The sequence below is a fragment of the Sciurus carolinensis genome, chromosome 6 (assembly GCF_902686445.1).
Source record: "Sciurus carolinensis chromosome 6, mSciCar1.2, whole genome shotgun sequence".
Taxonomy (NCBI): Eukaryota; Metazoa; Chordata; class Mammalia; order Rodentia; family Sciuridae; genus Sciurus; species Sciurus carolinensis.
In genome coordinates this window covers 37,106,621-37,124,770 of record NC_062218.1, presented here as the reverse complement: position 1 = coordinate 37,124,770, position 18,150 = coordinate 37,106,621, and the positions used below count along the sequence as shown (strand labels likewise).

The 18,150-nt window shown below is 41.2% G+C and overlaps 1 protein-coding gene and 1 pseudogene across 1 annotated transcript; one reads left to right on the top strand and one right to left on the bottom strand.

Annotated features, from left to right (window-relative positions):
• The first annotated feature begins 7,339 nt into the window (after positions 1-7,339).
• LOC124986302 (annexin-2 receptor-like) lies at positions 7,340-7,873 on the top strand. The gene has a single exon (XM_047554731.1). The coding sequence runs from the start codon at positions 7,340-7,342 to the stop codon at positions 7,871-7,873; it is 534 nt and encodes a 177-aa protein (XP_047410687.1).
• Positions 7,874-15,842: 7,969 nt separating this feature from the next.
• LOC124986301 (ubiquitin-conjugating enzyme E2 G1-like) lies at positions 15,843-16,740 on the bottom strand (annotated as a pseudogene).
• Between the last annotated feature and the right edge of the window lie 1,410 nt (positions 16,741-18,150).

Below are 18,150 nucleotides of genomic sequence, written 5' to 3'. Positions count from 1 at the left end.
ATTTTTCTCTGCCTAAAATAAAGTTTTATTTCCCAACATCATCAAAACCACAGTGTATATTCAAACATTGAAAGGGCAGATGCTGGAGATCCTTGCTGCTGAAGACAAGTATATCTGACTGATCCAAAGCAGAAATCCAGGAGCTTAGAGCTTTGTTTATACTTCCCTGTCTAATGGCACATTCAAATTACACGTCTTCATACCTCACCATGCAAAGTTCTTCTCTTCCCCTCTTTTCACTGGCCAACAGCAGGGTCTGGTTTGTGAAAGGAAAATAGAAAAGGCTTTCTTTGCCTTCCCTCTACCCTCCCTTTTGGCCTGGGATGATGTGGGCTAAGATTTTTAATCTACTGGCTACCGGGCAGTGTTTGCTGCTTCGTGGGTTTCACCTGAGGGCTGGTTAGAACTGCGCTCTCAGGCTCCACCCAGACCTGTTGAATCACAATCTCCTGTTAACGTATGAGCAGGTGATTCCTTTTTACATTAGAGTTTGAGGAGCACTCTACAAATCGGCTCCTGGGAGTTCGGAAACAATTTTACAAAGGTGTGGCATCCTGGCTGCACCGCCCAGAAGGAGGATTCTGCCAGGCACAGAGCATTCCCTGCTCAGCAGCTGCCCAACTGCACTAAGGATTGGGGCCAGCTGAAGCCCCTGCCACCTGCTGGAGAGACTGTCTTCTCAGGTTACTGTAACTGAGATTACAAGAGACTCCGGAGGCGGTGGGAGACCAGGACCACATCTAAGGCCCAGGAAAGCTGTGTTTCTCATGCCCAAGCACAAAGGCAGTTGAGGAAATATCTCCTCCCAGTTCAGCCACCACAACCACGTGGTACAGAAGAACTTCAGGGCCAACTCCTACAAATGCTCAGCATAGTGTTGGGAGGGCGGGCTTCCTCCCCACCTTCAGAGTGTGCAGCCTACTGCAGGTTTCTACCTGGGACCCTCTTCCTTCTCTCCCTGTCGCCTTGTCTCTCAATTCTGAGTGTCAGAGCAGTTACTCATTTGTTATTGGGGATTATTATGGGAACAAATGTCCATGATATTTTATACACAAATTGGAATCGTTTGTTTCTTCTGGTCAGATATATTGAAAATTTGAATCTGGAGGCAGAGAGATGTTTGTGAAAAAATAGAAAATTTTAGTATGAACAAATGTCAGTTGTTTGTTTTTGGTGGTACTTGTCCTCATTGGGAATATCAAAAATTTTTTGTAGTTTTTCTACTTTTATGATGCTAATATATTTTATTCTTTTAAAGCTTGCCAGTACAAAGCTAACAAAATTGGTTGACATATCATCTTTAATCTTTGATAAATGCTGAAGTAAAATATTCCAGTATAAAGGAAAAGAGAAAATAGTTAGCTGGTAGATATTTGGCCAAGTCTCATGCCCAGTTTTGTAGGATGAATCTGCTCCATGCTGGCACACAGAGCAAGCTGAACTCTGCTCATATTAATGTTTGAAAGTGTTGTTTAGTGATGAAGCATGTTAAAAGAGGTGGGAGCTATTAGCTTACATCTCTTTCTCTTCTCCAGAAATAAAGTAGTTGAGAGCTTTGATTTATTAAAGACATTTAAAGACAACAGGTATATGCAAGGAGATACTGCTTAATCTAGGTGATCCTGTACCTTTGGTGATTGAGAGTTACTTGCAATTGAAGTTCTTCATTGGTTTTCCCTGCACTGACATCTTAACAATGCACTTAGAACACAGGCTAACTGCCTCTAACTCCTGTGGAAGCAATCAGCTGCCACACGGATTAAATTTTTCCAGGAAACAGTCTAACTACCAGAAATGATCTGATATGCAGGACCTCAAAACAGTACTGTTATTGACCCTGTGCCTGTCTCATCCTTAGGAGATAATCTCGAGAGCTCTGTTTCATGTCTCAGCTATAAAGAGTCCATGGTATTCCACTGAGTCCTGTAACTTGCCATTTATGTCTGCCTTGTCCACAATTTAAAATCCTCTATCTCTTCTGATGTCCATGGTTTGTTTCCTTCCTTACTTCCTCCCTCCTTTCCTTCCTTTTTTCATTTTTTCTTTCTTCTTCTTTCCCTTTTAATTTTTGTCATGACTATCTTTCCTCTTTATTCCCTTATTTCTCATTATTATCCCTACCCTTGTCACCCCTCCCCCGACTCATACAAAAGCCTGGTTCTGATCAGATAGATGATCAGTCATCATGAACATTAGGTTACTTTACACTTAACCAGCTACCATGGGGAACAAGAGTTGGATGTGTCCTGCATTGTCTTTTGACTTTAACTTGGTTTTCCCTCACAAACATAAGCTCTGCAAAAGGGGGAACAACTCTTCAATTCTCTTTATGATACATCTATCTTACAATTTCACACTGGGTAGGTTACCACTCACATTTCCTAAATATTTGAATTAAACTGACTTGGTTACATCGAAAACTGTCTGGTCAAGGAAAGCTATGCTTGCCTGCACTCCCATTTTTGTGAAGAGAATGCCTGAAACACAGGAGGAAGAATCCACTAGAATGCAGTTTCTCCAAGCACATGACATGAGCAAAAGCAATCAGCTTTCAGCAGAAACACACATTAAATTAAAATTTATTAGTCATTTAGGTCATATTTATGATTATATAAATAATGATAATACAATGATCACAGTTTATTTTCTGCTTTGAACTGCTTATCACTTATGAGTGAATTTTCTCAGGGAAGTTTTCATACTTTACGTTGTTGCTTTCTTTCCAGTTCACAGATGAAATGTGAAGACTATAGATGTTGGATCACCTGCTGAACGTCACACATGTAGTGTTGATAGAATGGAACTTAAAATTGTGAAATTTTGGACCCTTGACACTGATCTCTCTTTATCAGAGGTGTTCACCAAAATTCCCAAACTATTTTAATGTCAATATTTATTAAACACAGAAAAACAAAAATAAAAATCAAATAAAAATTGGAGTTTAGGAAAAAATTCAGGAATTACAACTGAACCCATCACATATGAAAGCTCCATTATACTCTCTCTCTCTCTTTCATCTTGGAGACCAGGGTAGTCACAAGCAAACAGGGGGAAGACATATACAGATGACCAACCTCTCAGTCTCAAGCAGAGTTGCCATGAGAATCAAGGAATGGAGGCCTACACAAGTCATGAAGGATATGAGTCATTTTTCTGTGGTGGCAGGGAGTTCTGGGGATTTGCTTAACCACTGAGCTATATTCCCAGTCCTTTCTATGTTAATTTTGGAGACAGGGTCTTACTAAGTTGTTTAGGGCCTCCCTAATTTGCTGAGACTGGCTTTGAACTTGAGATCATCCTGTCTCAGCCTCCTGAGTCCCTGGCATAACAGGCATACACTACCACACCAGGCATAGATATTTTTGTAAAGGAACAAACTTCTAAATCTCTCCTAGAGTCCAAGCCCCTTTATGTACAGATTGCCACATTTTCTTTGGTTACTTTTTTTTTTTTTTTTTTTGGTTACTTTTAATTTCTTTGGTTACTTTTTTGACCATGGTCTTGATGACCCAAACCATGGCCTCCCACAAAGCTCTTCCCCTGAACTATCCAGTCCTCCTTTCTTCTTACCTTCTCTCTCATTTTGTGTGTGTGTCCATGCGTGTCTGCGAAGGGAACCCGGGATATTTATTTATTGTACCTGGAATGGAATCGAAACTGCTTAACCTCTGAGCCACATCCTCAGTTTTTCTTTCTTTCTTTCTTTTTTTTTTTTCAGACCCTGTCTCCAAAATTGCTTAGAGCCAAACTAGGTTGCTGAGAATGGCTTAACTTGCAATCCTATGTCCTCAACCTCCCCCTGGAAAAATCTCTCTCTCTCTGTTTGTCTCTCTCTGGCTCTCTTTCTCTCTCTCTCTCTGTTTTTTTTTTTTTTTTTTTTTTTTGTTTGTTTTGTTTTGTTTTCTCTCTCTCCCTCTCTCTTCTTGGAGACCAGATTAGTCATGTGTGAGTTATTGCAACTGGGGTGGGGGTCCTGGGATTTTAAAAATCCTTTAAACCTATGAATAAACAAATCAATTTAACTGAATATGCACAGCCAATGATTGGATTTGCCCTTAATATCACCAGATTCTGTCTTCTGCAGAAATGTGCCCCTGAGGTCATATCTCCATTCCATTCCACACCCTACACTTGAGGTGAGGAGGAGCCCAGGAGAGTATAAATTCTCGGGGAAGGGGTCTCTGAAGACTTTTCCTTCTCTGAGAGGCTGCAGCTATGGAGAAGCATTTGCCCTGCTGTGTGCGGGAGGCCTGGGATGGTGGAGAAGAGGCTTCAGGGGCCCAGGCGCTGCCAGCCCTGAAGGAAGCAGATTCTGGGCCCTGGCCGCTGCCTTTTTATCCCAGGCTGGGCCTTCTTTCTTGGGATCGCCAGGACTCAAACCCTGAAATTCTCCTTAGACCCTGCGGGTTTCTCAGCGGGGCCTGCCCGCTCCACGGTCCCAGATTGAACCGGAAATTGAGAAAAGGCACAGAGCCTCCTGCCTGCCCAGGAGCCACGCACCAGACCCAGGAGGAGCCCCGGGCACCACCAGCAAAGGCGCATGCCTCTGAGAAACCCGGCCGACCAGCGCCCAGGCTTCCCCCTTGGACCCAGGCACCCCGAGATTGCCCACGCTCTTTCGTGCGACGCCCTCCGCGGGGGCCAAGAGCCACCACCCGAGCTCCACAGGATGCAGCCTGAGCTTACCACCAACTCGCACTGACTTTAGACCTCAGGGTTCTGGACTCTTCGCCGCACGTCTTTGACTTGAGAGCCCCGAAGTCTGTGCCAACACCCTGCAGTGGACGATCCTCTGTAAAGAAAGGATGTTACAAAAACGCCTCTAAATTTAGTAATCCTCTGAGAAGTTCATGCCTTCTTAGATATTTGTGATTTTTATTGTTCCTTGTAAAATAAAATTGTAGAAAAAATTGTTTTTCACTCGTGTGTGTGTTTTGGAGACTGGGAAAGGAAGGGCAGGTTGGCTGGATGGCAGGGTTGGTTCTGCTCGGGTGACTTTCCTTGGCTGGAGATGGGCGGGCTGGTGGGATCCCCTTTGCACAGCGGGCATATGTGGCTCTCCCTTGCCTGCTAACCCTGCTGGGTAGAAATATTGGTAAATATTAATTACAAGTATTCTCAAACATATTCCACTTCTGTCATTTTTCTGGGACCATTCACAGATGAATCCCAGAGCTGTCTCAACCTTTGGACCCTTCCCTCCAATTCCTACAGTGAATTCCCAAAGTCTGATTTTTACACCTTTCATAGACCACAGGGAGATAATTTACTTTCTCACAGTCAGAAAGAATTTTTCCAGGAAAGGCAAAACATGCAAACGACGTGTACTCCCAGAGGAACTGATGACCCAGGTGTGTGTTAGAGATGTTGATGTGCCTTTATGGAAGTACTTCAATTTTCTGTTTTCTTTTCATTTTTATTATTTTTTTTAAGTTGAACAGTAGAAATGAAATCAGTAAGAACTGGTAATGAAGGACAGGTCCTAATTTAATACTTCAGTTCACACTCAACTTTTTCCAGCATCAATTGCAAAATACTGAATCTATTTACAGAAACATGAAATATTGGTAGAATTTAAATATTCCCTGACTTCACACACTGACAGTTCTCTATAAAGCCATTTCAAATATTCACTAGTAGAATTAGCAGAAGAGTTCTACAATTCTTTATCCCCCTTCCTCTTCATTTTTGAACGAGATTGACAGTAATTGGCATTGCTTCTCTAAATGTTTCATAGAATTCACTGATGAAGCCATTATGCCAGGAGCTTGCAATTAGCAGGATTCCCCCAATCCCAGTGGTGGACACTGAACCCAGGGAGGGCCTCCTACAAGTGCTCTGTACCACTGAGTTACATCCCCACTCTCGACTTCTTTTTGTTTACTGATTTAATCTCGTGGTTGTTGGTGTGCCCTAGTTTTCTTGTTGATTCAGTCTTGGTAGTCCTTGTTAATTGTAGAATTCACAGGTATAAACGGGTCCCTGTAAGATTAGTTTGAATTGTCAACTTAATTGGATTAAGAGAATCAATGATGAAGAGGCTTCTGGGTGTGGCAATGAGGGTGTGTCTAGGATTGATTGGTTGTGGGATGGACAACCGAAGTGGAGCCCCTCCCTAAGCTAGAGAGCACCGTCCAATGAGATGGTGGCTTGGATGGAATAAAGTTTGGACGAAGGAGGAAGAAGCAGAGGGAAGCCTAATTCTTCTTGAGTGAATTCATGAGAGCTGCTGTGATCCCCTGAGGATACAAGACTCTAGCTTCTTTCCTCTTCCCAGGTGGACTCTACCAGTGATTCTCCAGGCAGTTTCCAGCAGCCTTTGATCCCTCGAGTTGTCTGGGTCTTCAGTCTCTTGGACTGTGCAGGCTCTGGTTCCTCCAGCTCTCCAGTCTGTAGACCGCCATTGTGGACTATCCACCTTCTGGTAGGGTAAGTCAATCTAATAAATCCCTTTTTTATCATCATACTTCCTGTTGATTCTGTTTCTCTACAGAACCCTGACTAATACACCTCTCTTGTTACTGTTCCTGCTTCATCCCATACATTTTAGTACAGTGTGTTTTCACTGTTATCTATGTATTTTCTACTTTTCATTGTACTATTTTCATTAGAAAAATTGTTTGAAATGTTTTTTGCTTTCTACAAATTTGTGAATTTCACTTTTCTTTTTCATTATTTTCTAACATCATCCCATTTTGTGTAGGAGACACTGAGCTATATTTAAAAAAATTTTTTTTTAAATCTCCACTATGGGGATGATACATTTCATGAAGGATTATGGCCTAGTCTACTCCCAAGAGCCCTGAGTCCTCTTCTTATCACATTGGGAATTAGTTTGTCAAGATATGAATTGGAAGGAGGAGGGTATGAGGTGATACATCAGATTATAGCTCCAGCTCTGAAACCCAAAACTCATTTCCATTTTTAAATTGCTTTTTGGAAGTATTCCTAGTCCTAAGTACACTACCAGTCAGGCAGAGTTCAAGGAGGAAAAGAGTAACAACCAAACCGTGCTGTGAGTATCTAGGAATTTTGCTGCCTTCCCCTGCTAAAGTCAGAAGAAAAATATCTCTTTTTCAGCGGCTTGTATGGAGCAAGAGTGCCTCCCAACTACAGAGACTAAGGGATGATTGGGTTTGTTGTTGTCTTCATTGATGTTAATCTCATTCATTGAAATTGTGATGCAATTTCCTTTTAGGATTAAAGTCAACACCACCCAGGTTCCCAGCCTGTGGTTAGAAACTCCCAGGAGGCAAGAGGAATATAAAAACACAAAGACAGGGGCCCTTTAAGTCCTACACAGGTACTTGGTGGTACCTGGTGTGAGTCTGAAGACACCATGGGGGAGCCCTTTCCCTGCTATGTGTCAGGGTCCTGGGATTCCGCAGACCAGGGGCCAGCGACCTCTAGGCCTCCAGCCCTGAGCTCCATATATCCTGGGCCCTGGCCGCTGCCCTTCTTTATCCACCCGGATGATATCGCCTATGACAGCCAAGACTTCAACTGCGACCTGCTTGGCACACTCCGGGTGCGTCTTCGTTGGGATTGGTCGGGAAAAGGTGACTTTCCCAGAGCACACAGCACCTTACACCAGGACACAGTGCCGCCAGTTCTCGACCGCGCGTCCGTGATCCAGAAGAAGCCCCAGGCGCGCCCAGGAATGTCAGGGGTCTCGAAGGTGCCCCGCCATCGCCCACCTGCCCGGGCTCCCTTGGCCTGTTCCCCGCGCATCAGTGACGGATATCTGGAGCCCAAGACCTCTGATGGTAGTGCAGCTTGTAAAACTTGTCTTCCTCCTGCCCCCGCCCGCCGCCCAGGCACCAGTCAAGGCTGCTGGGAGTGGATTCGGAGCCTTGTGCGCAGGAGTCCCTGAGGCTACGTGAGTCTGCAACCTCAGGAGCGCTGAGATTTCCGCTGCAACCCTTGGTTGGACCAGCCTTTTGGAAGAGATCACGTAACAGTAATGCTTGTGCCTTTGCTAGTACACCAGGAAAGTTTCCCTGCAGAACTTTTGTTCATTTATCTTTTGTCACTCAATAAAATTGTGCCCATATGAGAACTTCTTGGGTGTAGTGCACTCCAGTGGGGGATGTTGTGGAAAGAGGAGACTCAGGCCTGGGGGCGGGGATGACAGATCAATTGGTCAGGATCTAAGAGGGCCTAGTGTGGATCTAAAAGGGCCCTCCCTCATTGCTCTTGCTTTGCTTATTGGCAGGGTGGGGTGGTGGCGTCTGCTGGGTACAGGTGAGTAGCCAGGGCACCGGTGTAGTGGGTGTTTTCATGTGTAGTGGGAGACACACGGCAGCCTTGAGAAACCAGCTGTAGAAATGCTCTTACTGGTCCATGATGTCATCTGTTAACTCCTATGTTATTTCAGGGGTGCTCCTGTCACATATCCATGCACTAACTGCCACCTCTGCCTGTCCTTTCAAACTCACCTAAGATCTTCTGTTTCTTGGGACTCAGAGTCTGCCCAGGCAGTTAGGATTCAAAGGAGTCAAAAGACCAGAGTAGAAGATCAAGTCCAGCCAGCAGAAGCCAGGGAAGCCTCCCAGTCTGGGTCACAGCTGCTAGTACACCCTTGACTGCACTCACAGTGAGGCCTTTCCACCCACCCCTGCAGCTGAATCTCCACACTCTGGGCCTAGGTATTGACCCATTGGGATAGATCCTTCAGAAACCTCCACCCATGAGCATCCTGCCACCAGGGGCCCTCCAAGGAAGTTGCCCTAGGGTGGCCATCCTGGACCTTCATTTCCTAGTGTCTTTAAAAGTTTTGACTAGAAATCATCATACTTTGGTTTTTGACAACCTTACAAGATCCATCCCAGTACTTTCAGATTATAAACTACATCTCCAGTACATTTGAGTGCTTGCTTTGGGACATGATCTAATGAAATTGCCAAAACTTGCCTGGATTTGTAATCTTCTTGTCTCAGCTTCCTGGGTTGCTGGGATTACAAGCCTCTGCTTCCATGACCTGTATTGTGTGATTTATCTTTACAATTAATTGCCATGCAGGGATTTGCATAACTGTTTCTCAGTGATATGTTACAAAATATCAAACTTCAAAATAAATCACTTTTCCAAAGGCAAATGGACATTTGTTCTTCTAAGTAGATGCAAGGCCTCTCCTCTTGCAAAGGGAGAAAGATTGGGAGGAATTCACCTCCAAGATGGGGAAGAAGAAGGGAAGGCTTGGACAGAAGGCATGACAGTCAAAAACTAGTCATCAGACATAAGATATCCCAACTTCAAATGAGCTCCTGCATTGGAGGAAGAACCTAAGGTCAGAAAAATGAACATTGAAGCAAAGGAATGTATAATTCTGTCTCAGAAATTACAAAGATCTTTCCAATTGATTATGCCCACCAATAGCAAAGGTATAACATTGCAGCTGAATACACTGGGGTTATCACTCATCATACAACAGTTAGAAAGAACATACTATAGGTTTGGCTTATGCTTATGCTTGTGCTTGTTGATTTTAGGGAGAATGTAAGGAAGAAGGGCTGTTTGCTCTGCACTGACTGCTGTGAGGATTTTTGGGTGATTCTATAATTAATACTTTGGGCCTTGGTGGGGGCAGCACATTGTAAGAGCACTTCCGTGGGTGAGTATCTGTGTTCAATCCACTGCACTGCAAGAAACAAAAAAGAGAATGCATTCTGTGATTGGTTTCTGGAAGACTGAAAGGCTCAGTTTCTGGAAAGATGAAATATTTTCTGGAAATATTAAAGATTAGGCCAAGGTTGTGCTGCCACTGGTAAAGATTATTAAGAAGCAGCAGCAATCACTGATAATAGGGAATATTTGGTCATTTTTGTGGTTAGGACAATACTCAGAATATTGTCTGTGTTCACAAGTGATCATACAGTTGTCTTATATTCATGTCGACTCATCATAGGCACCAAGGGGTCTTTGTGATGTTGATGTTCTGTGAAATTATTTATATTCAAGAGAGAGCACCAAGGGCTAGCTCCTTGAGCATAGCTGGTTAGAGCCCAACTCATGGATCTCATGGATGCTTTTCTCCTTCTCAGTTGGTCTGCTATTAAGTTTTCGAAGTTAAGCCTTTGTGTACACATTAGAGAATGAAATCATTTTGTGTCTGAAGTAGTAAAAATAACATGTTGTGGTTGGTGGGACAAATGTAGTATCTTTTCAATGTACCAGGAGCCTGTGAGAACTTTCAAACTAAAGAAAGACTCACAGCTTCATGGGTAGGGAAGAAAATTGAAAGTAAAAAGGTGAGGTCAGGGAAGTGTGGTCATAAAAGCAACAAAAGTGGAATGGAGCTCAATGCTTCATGTCCCTAGAGTGAAAATGGAACAAAATTTTTGCTCCAGTTAAATGATTGAAAAAGAACAATTACATAAAGTAATTGTAATGAATATATGGCAAACTATTCTGCTATGCTAGACTGTGATAAGGTCTTCTAATATATAACTCTGGGAAGAAAGTGGATTCAATCAGTTGTAAAATTATAGCATCAGTTTGACTAAGAAGGAAAGTGAGGCATGACTTTCATTTCCATTAGAAATTTTACACCCTGAGAATGAAGGAGCTTAGTTTTGAGTTAACACATGATATAGTAGTTTCCTAGGTTTTTAATTCCAGGTATAAATGTTTAGTTCCTTGGATTACCATTTATGTTTGTATTTGTACTTTCTATTGGTCACCCTAATTTCTTTGCATGTAGTCTCAACCTGGCATTCTTGCTTCATATTAAAGGGTTTTCTTCTTTCCTTCCTTTCCTTTTTTTTTTTTTTTTTTTTCAGATACTGCATACACCTTTGAGAGATTCCAAGCTCCAGGATTAGTTCTGTGACTTCTATTGCAATGCAGCTCCAATACTTGTGTCCTCCTGGGTCTTTAGGTAGATTTTTCTTCCTGAATCTTTTCTTCTGCTACATTTGCTCCTCTTTGTATGCAGTGATTTCCTCCCCAACCAAGCTTTCATCCAATTCTAACTTCTGATATCTTCTTAAAACTATAAGAGTATTTTTCCTAGAGTAGGAAAGTAATGATGCTTGGGGACAGTGTGAATCTGGAATCTGGAAAGGAGAATTCAGATTACACTGGGTATCCAGAGTTCTTAACTGCTATGGTCCAAGTAGAACCCTAAAGAGATGTTATGAGGTCAAAAATTTGAAATCATAATTGAAGATTCAGCAAGTGAACAGATTGGCATGAGTAGTAGGGGAGAAAAACTTGGATGTGAACAAAGTAAAAAGTAAACACAAATCCTGGAAACTTACTGCATTTGAAAGTACTAATTATCAATAATTAGATATTAACAAAGTCATTTACCCAAAATGAATGAGAGAAGTGCTGAAAATTATAAAATTTTTTTCAAATTCCCGAATACACACACATAATACTAAGAGCTTCTTCAGTAGGAAAGAGAAGCCTAGGCTTACTAACATTAGACACAAGGAAATTAAAGGAAAGAGATACATGTTTAAATGTCTTCTTAGAAAGTGTTAAGAACTTTCATTACAGGGTCCAGTGATGTAGGTCAGCAGAAGAGCACATACCTAGCATGTATGAGTCCCTGGATTTGATTCCTACTATATAAAAAGGAAGAAGGAATTTTTGTTATAACTCGTGTTTTCAAAATGTTGGCAGAACAGAGATTCCTCAATACTGGTGGTTTGAATCAGTTTGGTGGGACCCCTGAACATGCAACGTAGCTATGTGTACTAACAACTTTAAATATACTGTTTAGATAAAGAAATTTCACTTTCAGGAATTTATTCCACAGATTCATTCTCAGAAACAAGAAATTCTATTAAGGAAAAAATAGTGTTCTTTCACAGTACAAGATAAAACTGATCTACTCAGAAATAAGGCGACCCTTAGAAACCAAAATGGAATAGATTGTATTGAGGTTCTAGGACATAAGATATATCCTTATAATTCCACTTCTAAGAGGCAGAGAGCATGAAGGATATTACATATATGTACATGCTTATGGTAGTAAAATGTGGCTCCCTGTTGAAGTAGAATCATGTAGATTATAATTCTCTAAACAAAGTTAATGATACTACACAATTTTTAGGTTTAGGGTAGGAGATTTAACCAGAGAAATATTTTATAAAATCAATTCTCTTTTAATCTCATTTTCCACTTTCATTTCTTTTATCTGTCCTGGAAATTATTCTAGTGAAATGAAATTTAAGTAAGGAATTTTTAAGCAAGATATTTGTGGAGTCACAAAAACTACAAAAGTAGAATGAGATTTTAGTTTGCAACATGGATTCAAATAATATCAAAGATAAGTAAAGTAAGAAATTTATTAAATTATGAAATGGATGCAAAATATTGTAGATTATTAAAAATCAAGCTTTTAAATAATACATAGATTAGTTAAGACAAGTAAAGGTGTCATAGTATAGTTCAGTGTAGGTGAAGTAGGAGATACCTCCTTCTCTTCCTGGCACATTTGCCAGCTCAGACCACAGCACTTGGCCTCCCCCTGGGCTACTTGTCACAGGCTGAACTTTCCTCAGCTCAGGGAATTGGAATAGAACCTGAGGCCATCTGCACCTTGCAGGCACCCACCATGACTCTTGGCCCTTAGACACACTTGTGCCTTTAGGACTCGCTCCTGTACTAAAACCCCAATCAATACACTAAATTTCAATATTATATACTTCCACTATAGTTTCAAGATAATGTTATCATTATATATCAGATGTTATATTACGCATGAGAGTTAAGTTTTCTCTTCCAGCTTTAAAAGAAATTAAAACAATTTTGTAGGTCCCTAAATTATATTATAACCCTAGGCACTTTGCCTAATTGATGGGTCACCTGCCTTGCCTGGTATCCTAGTGATTTCTGGTAGCAGCAGCTGGGGCTCCATCTCTTGAGGAGCCAAATTATGAACCCACTCCAAAGCAGAATTCACTTGACTTGGCTGCATAGCTAAGATTCAACTTTTTTTTCCAGTCTCTACATCATCATTTATTGATTTATAGAGCACCCACCACATGAGTAAGGTACTTTACAATACAGCAAACATCACAACCCAACTAACATAGTTATATACAATCAACAAATTACAGAACTAAAAAAACAAACATAAAACCCTGGAATGAAGCAATATTATGTCAAATTTCAAAAATGCTGAGAAGTGGCTGTACAAAAAAGTTCCACTAACTAGAAACCTGATGTGCAAAGATAAACAGGCATCACAATCTGAGAGAGGCAGATTTGTAAAGGGTGAGTGAGCATATAAAATAAAATTCACAACTGGGAATGAAGGCCATTAAGGATACTGTGACATCCAAGTGATCACAGAAACAATGGAATGACCTCACAAACATATTACCTTATTGTGACCAGAAAATCAACTGCATATGAATTTTAAACTCAAAGAATCCAGAAAGCCACTGAGATCATCCTTTCCATTATGAACACAGGCTAAAATCTACATGCTTCTCAAAAACTTGGGATAAATTTAGTAAAGAGCCAACAATTTTACACCCCAAGAACTTTTCAGATATTGATGATTGGCACAAGGATGGGGATGGGGCAGATCCTTTTCCTAAAGCAGAGAAGAATCACACTAGTGATAAGGCACTGGTGGGACAAAAGCCACCTATTTCAGTGTCACCCAAGTAATTTAGATATCAAACGTAGAGGCATTTAAATTCACCTTGTCAGATGAACAGTGGGAAAGGCACAGAGGACATCTCTGACAGAGGAAAAGGAGTCCTCCATCTATCAAGACCTGTGTTTCAGTGTGTAGCATGGTGAGGGCACATAGTGGGACCAAATGTGAGGAAGACAGGTACTCACTCCTGCCTCTCCCACTCTCTACCTCTAGCCCAAAGAACCACCCAGTTATACCAAAGTAACTGCATTAAAGTGGCACTTAAAGTTTTGTTCAGAAATAGTTGTCCCTGAGTTACTAAGTCATGCACTGCTTACTGAGCATACAAATCCCAGGATTTAACTCACCAGATTGCTAGTGGGAATTCTTGCAATTTAAGAGCAAAATTCCAAATCTGCAAGCAGCTCCATGTAGGTAATTTCTGATTTAAGTGTAAAGAAGATTGCATTCCATGTCTTTGGTAGGAGTGTAGACTAGCTAGCACTTTGGGGCAATAATTTTTACAGAGTTGCTGGGAAAGAAATGAAGTCACAAAAATCTTGAAGAAAATTGGGCTCCAATGAATCAATTCAATTTTCACAGTCACTGAACATTTATGGGTTTTTAATAATGTTTGTGGGTTTCTACAATGCTTGAGTGGAGAACAGACTGGGATTTATAAAAATCACTCTTCACTGGGACTATATCTTCAACCATTTTACCTCTACTTTTTAAAAAAATGACAAATTTGGTAGAGGTCTGGGTTTTTGACAGGAATCCTTTCTCTCTACTGCCAAAGCATTTCTCCAAATCCCACAGACCAGGGATGCACTAATTCTCACTGATTCTCACAATCATACACCAGGCCCCAACTGGTACTGTCTCAAGTTCTGTTCCTTACATTCCAAAGACTACTCACTCCTGACCACACAATAAACAGAGAGGAGCCTAGGACCATCTAACAGTGCACATAATCATTTCACCAGTTACTGAAGTTTAGAAAATTATATGATATGACATATACTTATGCTCAAACATTAATCAAATCCACGTGTCCTATGTCACTGACAGAATCTGTATGTCAAGGAGCAAAGCATTTACCTCTGAAATGCTTGTACATTCACCTAAGAATCCAGATAGAACCCAATACTTACACTGCCACGGCCACGTGATTTTCAAGCATGAAGTTGGTTTGTGTAAGGAATCAACCTGAGATTTTTCTGAACTACACTTCTCTGGCATTCAGTATCATAACCTTCATTCAATACAACAAAAGCCAACAACTTGACAATTATTGGAAAAATTATATTTTGGAAGAACTCACTACATAAGGTGACAGAATTCCAAAATGAAATTACTTGAAAATATACATAACAATTTCTTTGTACAATAGGTGAGAAAAATCTCTAGTATTGAAGAATAGAGACAAAGAAATATGAAGGACTAAGGAGAAGGGTATGAAGGCAAATAGCACACTTAATAGCAAACCAAGAAGTAGAAAGCTTGTAGTTGTGCATGTTTGTGTAACCAAACTTAACATTAGTCAACTGAAGGGCAAAAATAAAATCAGAATTTTGTATTATTTTGGGCAAATTTCAGAAAGTTGAATTTAGAACCAACTTTTCTTTTTTTCTTTCAAATTCTTGGGGGTAATGTCTAGGTTCAAGAGCTCTCAACAACTAGAAAATTTTATTGCTACATCCAATCCAAGAGATGGGTGCAACTAGAATACAAAAAGGACAAAGCATCTCGTGATGACCACTCCTCTGAAGTCATCATTAAAAATCAATAATTGCTTATTAAGTATTTTCATATTTGAACTAAATTATCTGAGGACTTTCTGGCAAAAGAGATAGAAGTAAAGGGGAGTGTCAAAGCAAAGAAGATACAAAAGTTTAGTAAGTGAAAAAGGTTTAATGAAGTCTGAATGGTTCAGAGGAAATTAAATGGAAACTTTTAATCCTAATTGCTTTTCATCTGACAGGCTTTAAGGAGTCTTTTTAAACTGAGAAGAAACAATGAATAGAGAAAGAAAACCTGCTAAAATCTTTTAGAATTTACACGATTCTTATTCTACAAGAAAGTGTTACTTGGTACAAGAGGTATTTGTGGGTGTATGTGAACAGTGTATACATTATCTGGATCGTGTTGTGCTATGTACACATCTTACGATTCTTCCTGAAGGTTAGAACAGTTCATTAGACTTCAAAATGGGTAATCATCTGTAAGTTGGCACTTGTTAGGCTCTTGTCGGCATTGATAACTGGCATGTTTTACTGCAGCCACTGTCCAGGCAGTGTTCTGCAACTCGCTGCAACAGAAGTCCAGCAATAGGTGGGTAGAGTGCAGGAAAAATAGTGCCACGTTTCTCAACTGAAGACCCTGAAGTAAGTGAATCTACTAGCTGCTGGGTAAATGTCACCCAAACAGTCCCTTGGCTTTATCTTACACAGCGGGCAACTTTCCTTGTAATTCTCCATTTCCGCCTTCCCTGCATTCTTTCGCGAAGCAACATTAGCAGGTGAATCTCCGTTAGGGTCTGCCGCACAGAAATGCCACTAATCATGATGGTTTCCACTTGTGGATAGGAAGCCAGCGTTCCTGTTTTTTCTGAATCATACTTATCCTCTCCGGGCTTATGAGGCATAGATGTGCAAACATCACCATTTTTATCACCATTTGGGTGCCAGATTTCTGTATCGAATTTCATTTTAGGAGGCCGGAGGGGATCATCTTTAGCCTTAAAAACACCACTAAGTGTGTCTGGAGGACCAATAATAAGGACTTCCCATCACAGAGATCATTGTCCTCTATTAAACCTGCCGAAAAGCCTTCCGCTGGAGTTTGTTGAGTTCTGCCACCTGTCTTCGCAGTAGCAGCGCTGACCGCAGCTCCGTCGTCCTCCCGGCCAAGGGCCCGTGCTGGCGCCGGGGCTTCCGACAGGCTGGGGACAGGCTCTGGGGGCGGCTGGAGCTGGGTGTACTGGGGAACACGGACGCGGCGACGGGATCGCGGAAGCCAAGGGAGGCCGGGCTGGGGCAGCGAGAGCGGCGGGTCAGCTCAGCTCTGCTCCTTTCCCAAAGCATCACGCCCACAAGGTTGGGGTACCCCGGCAGCCGCGGCGCGCACTGCGACATTGCTCGCTGGCTTCCCTCCTTCAACGTGTCGGTCGTCCCCGCCCGCTAAGATTCAACTTTGTGAAGGAGTCTATATACACTTTTGTGTACGTTCTTAGGCTACAGTGATAATAAGTACCCCTCCCTGGATCATTCTGAGAAAACCGTGCCAATGCAATCCAAGCTGGCTTCTCTGTCCAACATGTCACACAGAGATTTCTTCATGAATCAGTTTCAATTCAAGATCATGAGACACTTGATTGTACCATATAGAAAACGAATGTGAATATAATCTCCGAGGAGAGTCATGTCCTAAAATTAAAAAAAAGTGCAATTCATCTCAATGTAAGATTCGGAAAGAGTTAAGATTGTGAAAGTCAGCCAGCTCTGTGTACTACCTGTGTGCAATTGTCCATAGTCATTCCCTATAATGTCTGTAATCCCAGCTACTCAGGACGCTGAGGCAGGAGGATCACAAGTTCCAACCTAGCCTCAGTAATTTAATGAGAACACAAGCAATTTAGACTCTCAAAATGTAACAACAGCTGAGACTGTAGCTCATTGCTGAAGTGATCCAGGTTCAATCCCCAGTATAAAGAAAAAAACAAAAAGAAAAGCAAAACACACACACACACATTTAAATGTAAGTTTTTCTTTCCTTTCTTTTTTCATTTTCTATAATTTTATATTGCCAGCATTACTTTTTATCATGTACTATGCTATGTATTTCTTCCCATCATTTTCAATAGTGAAAGCACAAGTTGTATAAAGACTTTCCGAGATTTCTAATTTTGTCCTATGCATTTTTTTGCAAATGTAACCAAAGGAAAGTACATTGTTACAAAGTTCATTATTTTGGTAGGCATTGCATGTGCATGTGAAAACAGTGGAACTTCCTCCATAAGTGAAAAGATGTCTTTTTCTGCAAGGATATTTGTGAAAATAAAATTTCTCAACGTCTAGAATGTTTGAGTAACTGCATACGTGGTCATGATTCATTGTGGGTTTTTTTTTTTTTTTTCTCTTGTTTGTGCTGGGGATTTAATCCAGGGTCCCATGATGGTAAACAAGGCCTCTATAACTTAGCTACATCTACGTTTTTAATTTTTTAATTGTTAATATTATTTATTTTATTTTTTTAGACAGGAACTCACTAATTTGCTGTGACTGGCCGAGAACTTATTATCCTCCTCCCTCAGACTCCCAAATTCCTGGAACCTGTGCCACTATACTAGCCTCCTGCCTTTCTTTATTGTGAGGACTAATCCTGTAGTTGTCCCCAAAGTTGAAGAAAATCAGTGGGGAAAGGGAGAGGAAGAAAAGTTGACTTAGTCTTTAGGTCTTTAGAAGTAAGGATGATCACATCAGATTCCTTTCTCCATATTTGAAGTACAAAAACATGTCAACTCCTCTTTAGCCCTCTATTGCCAT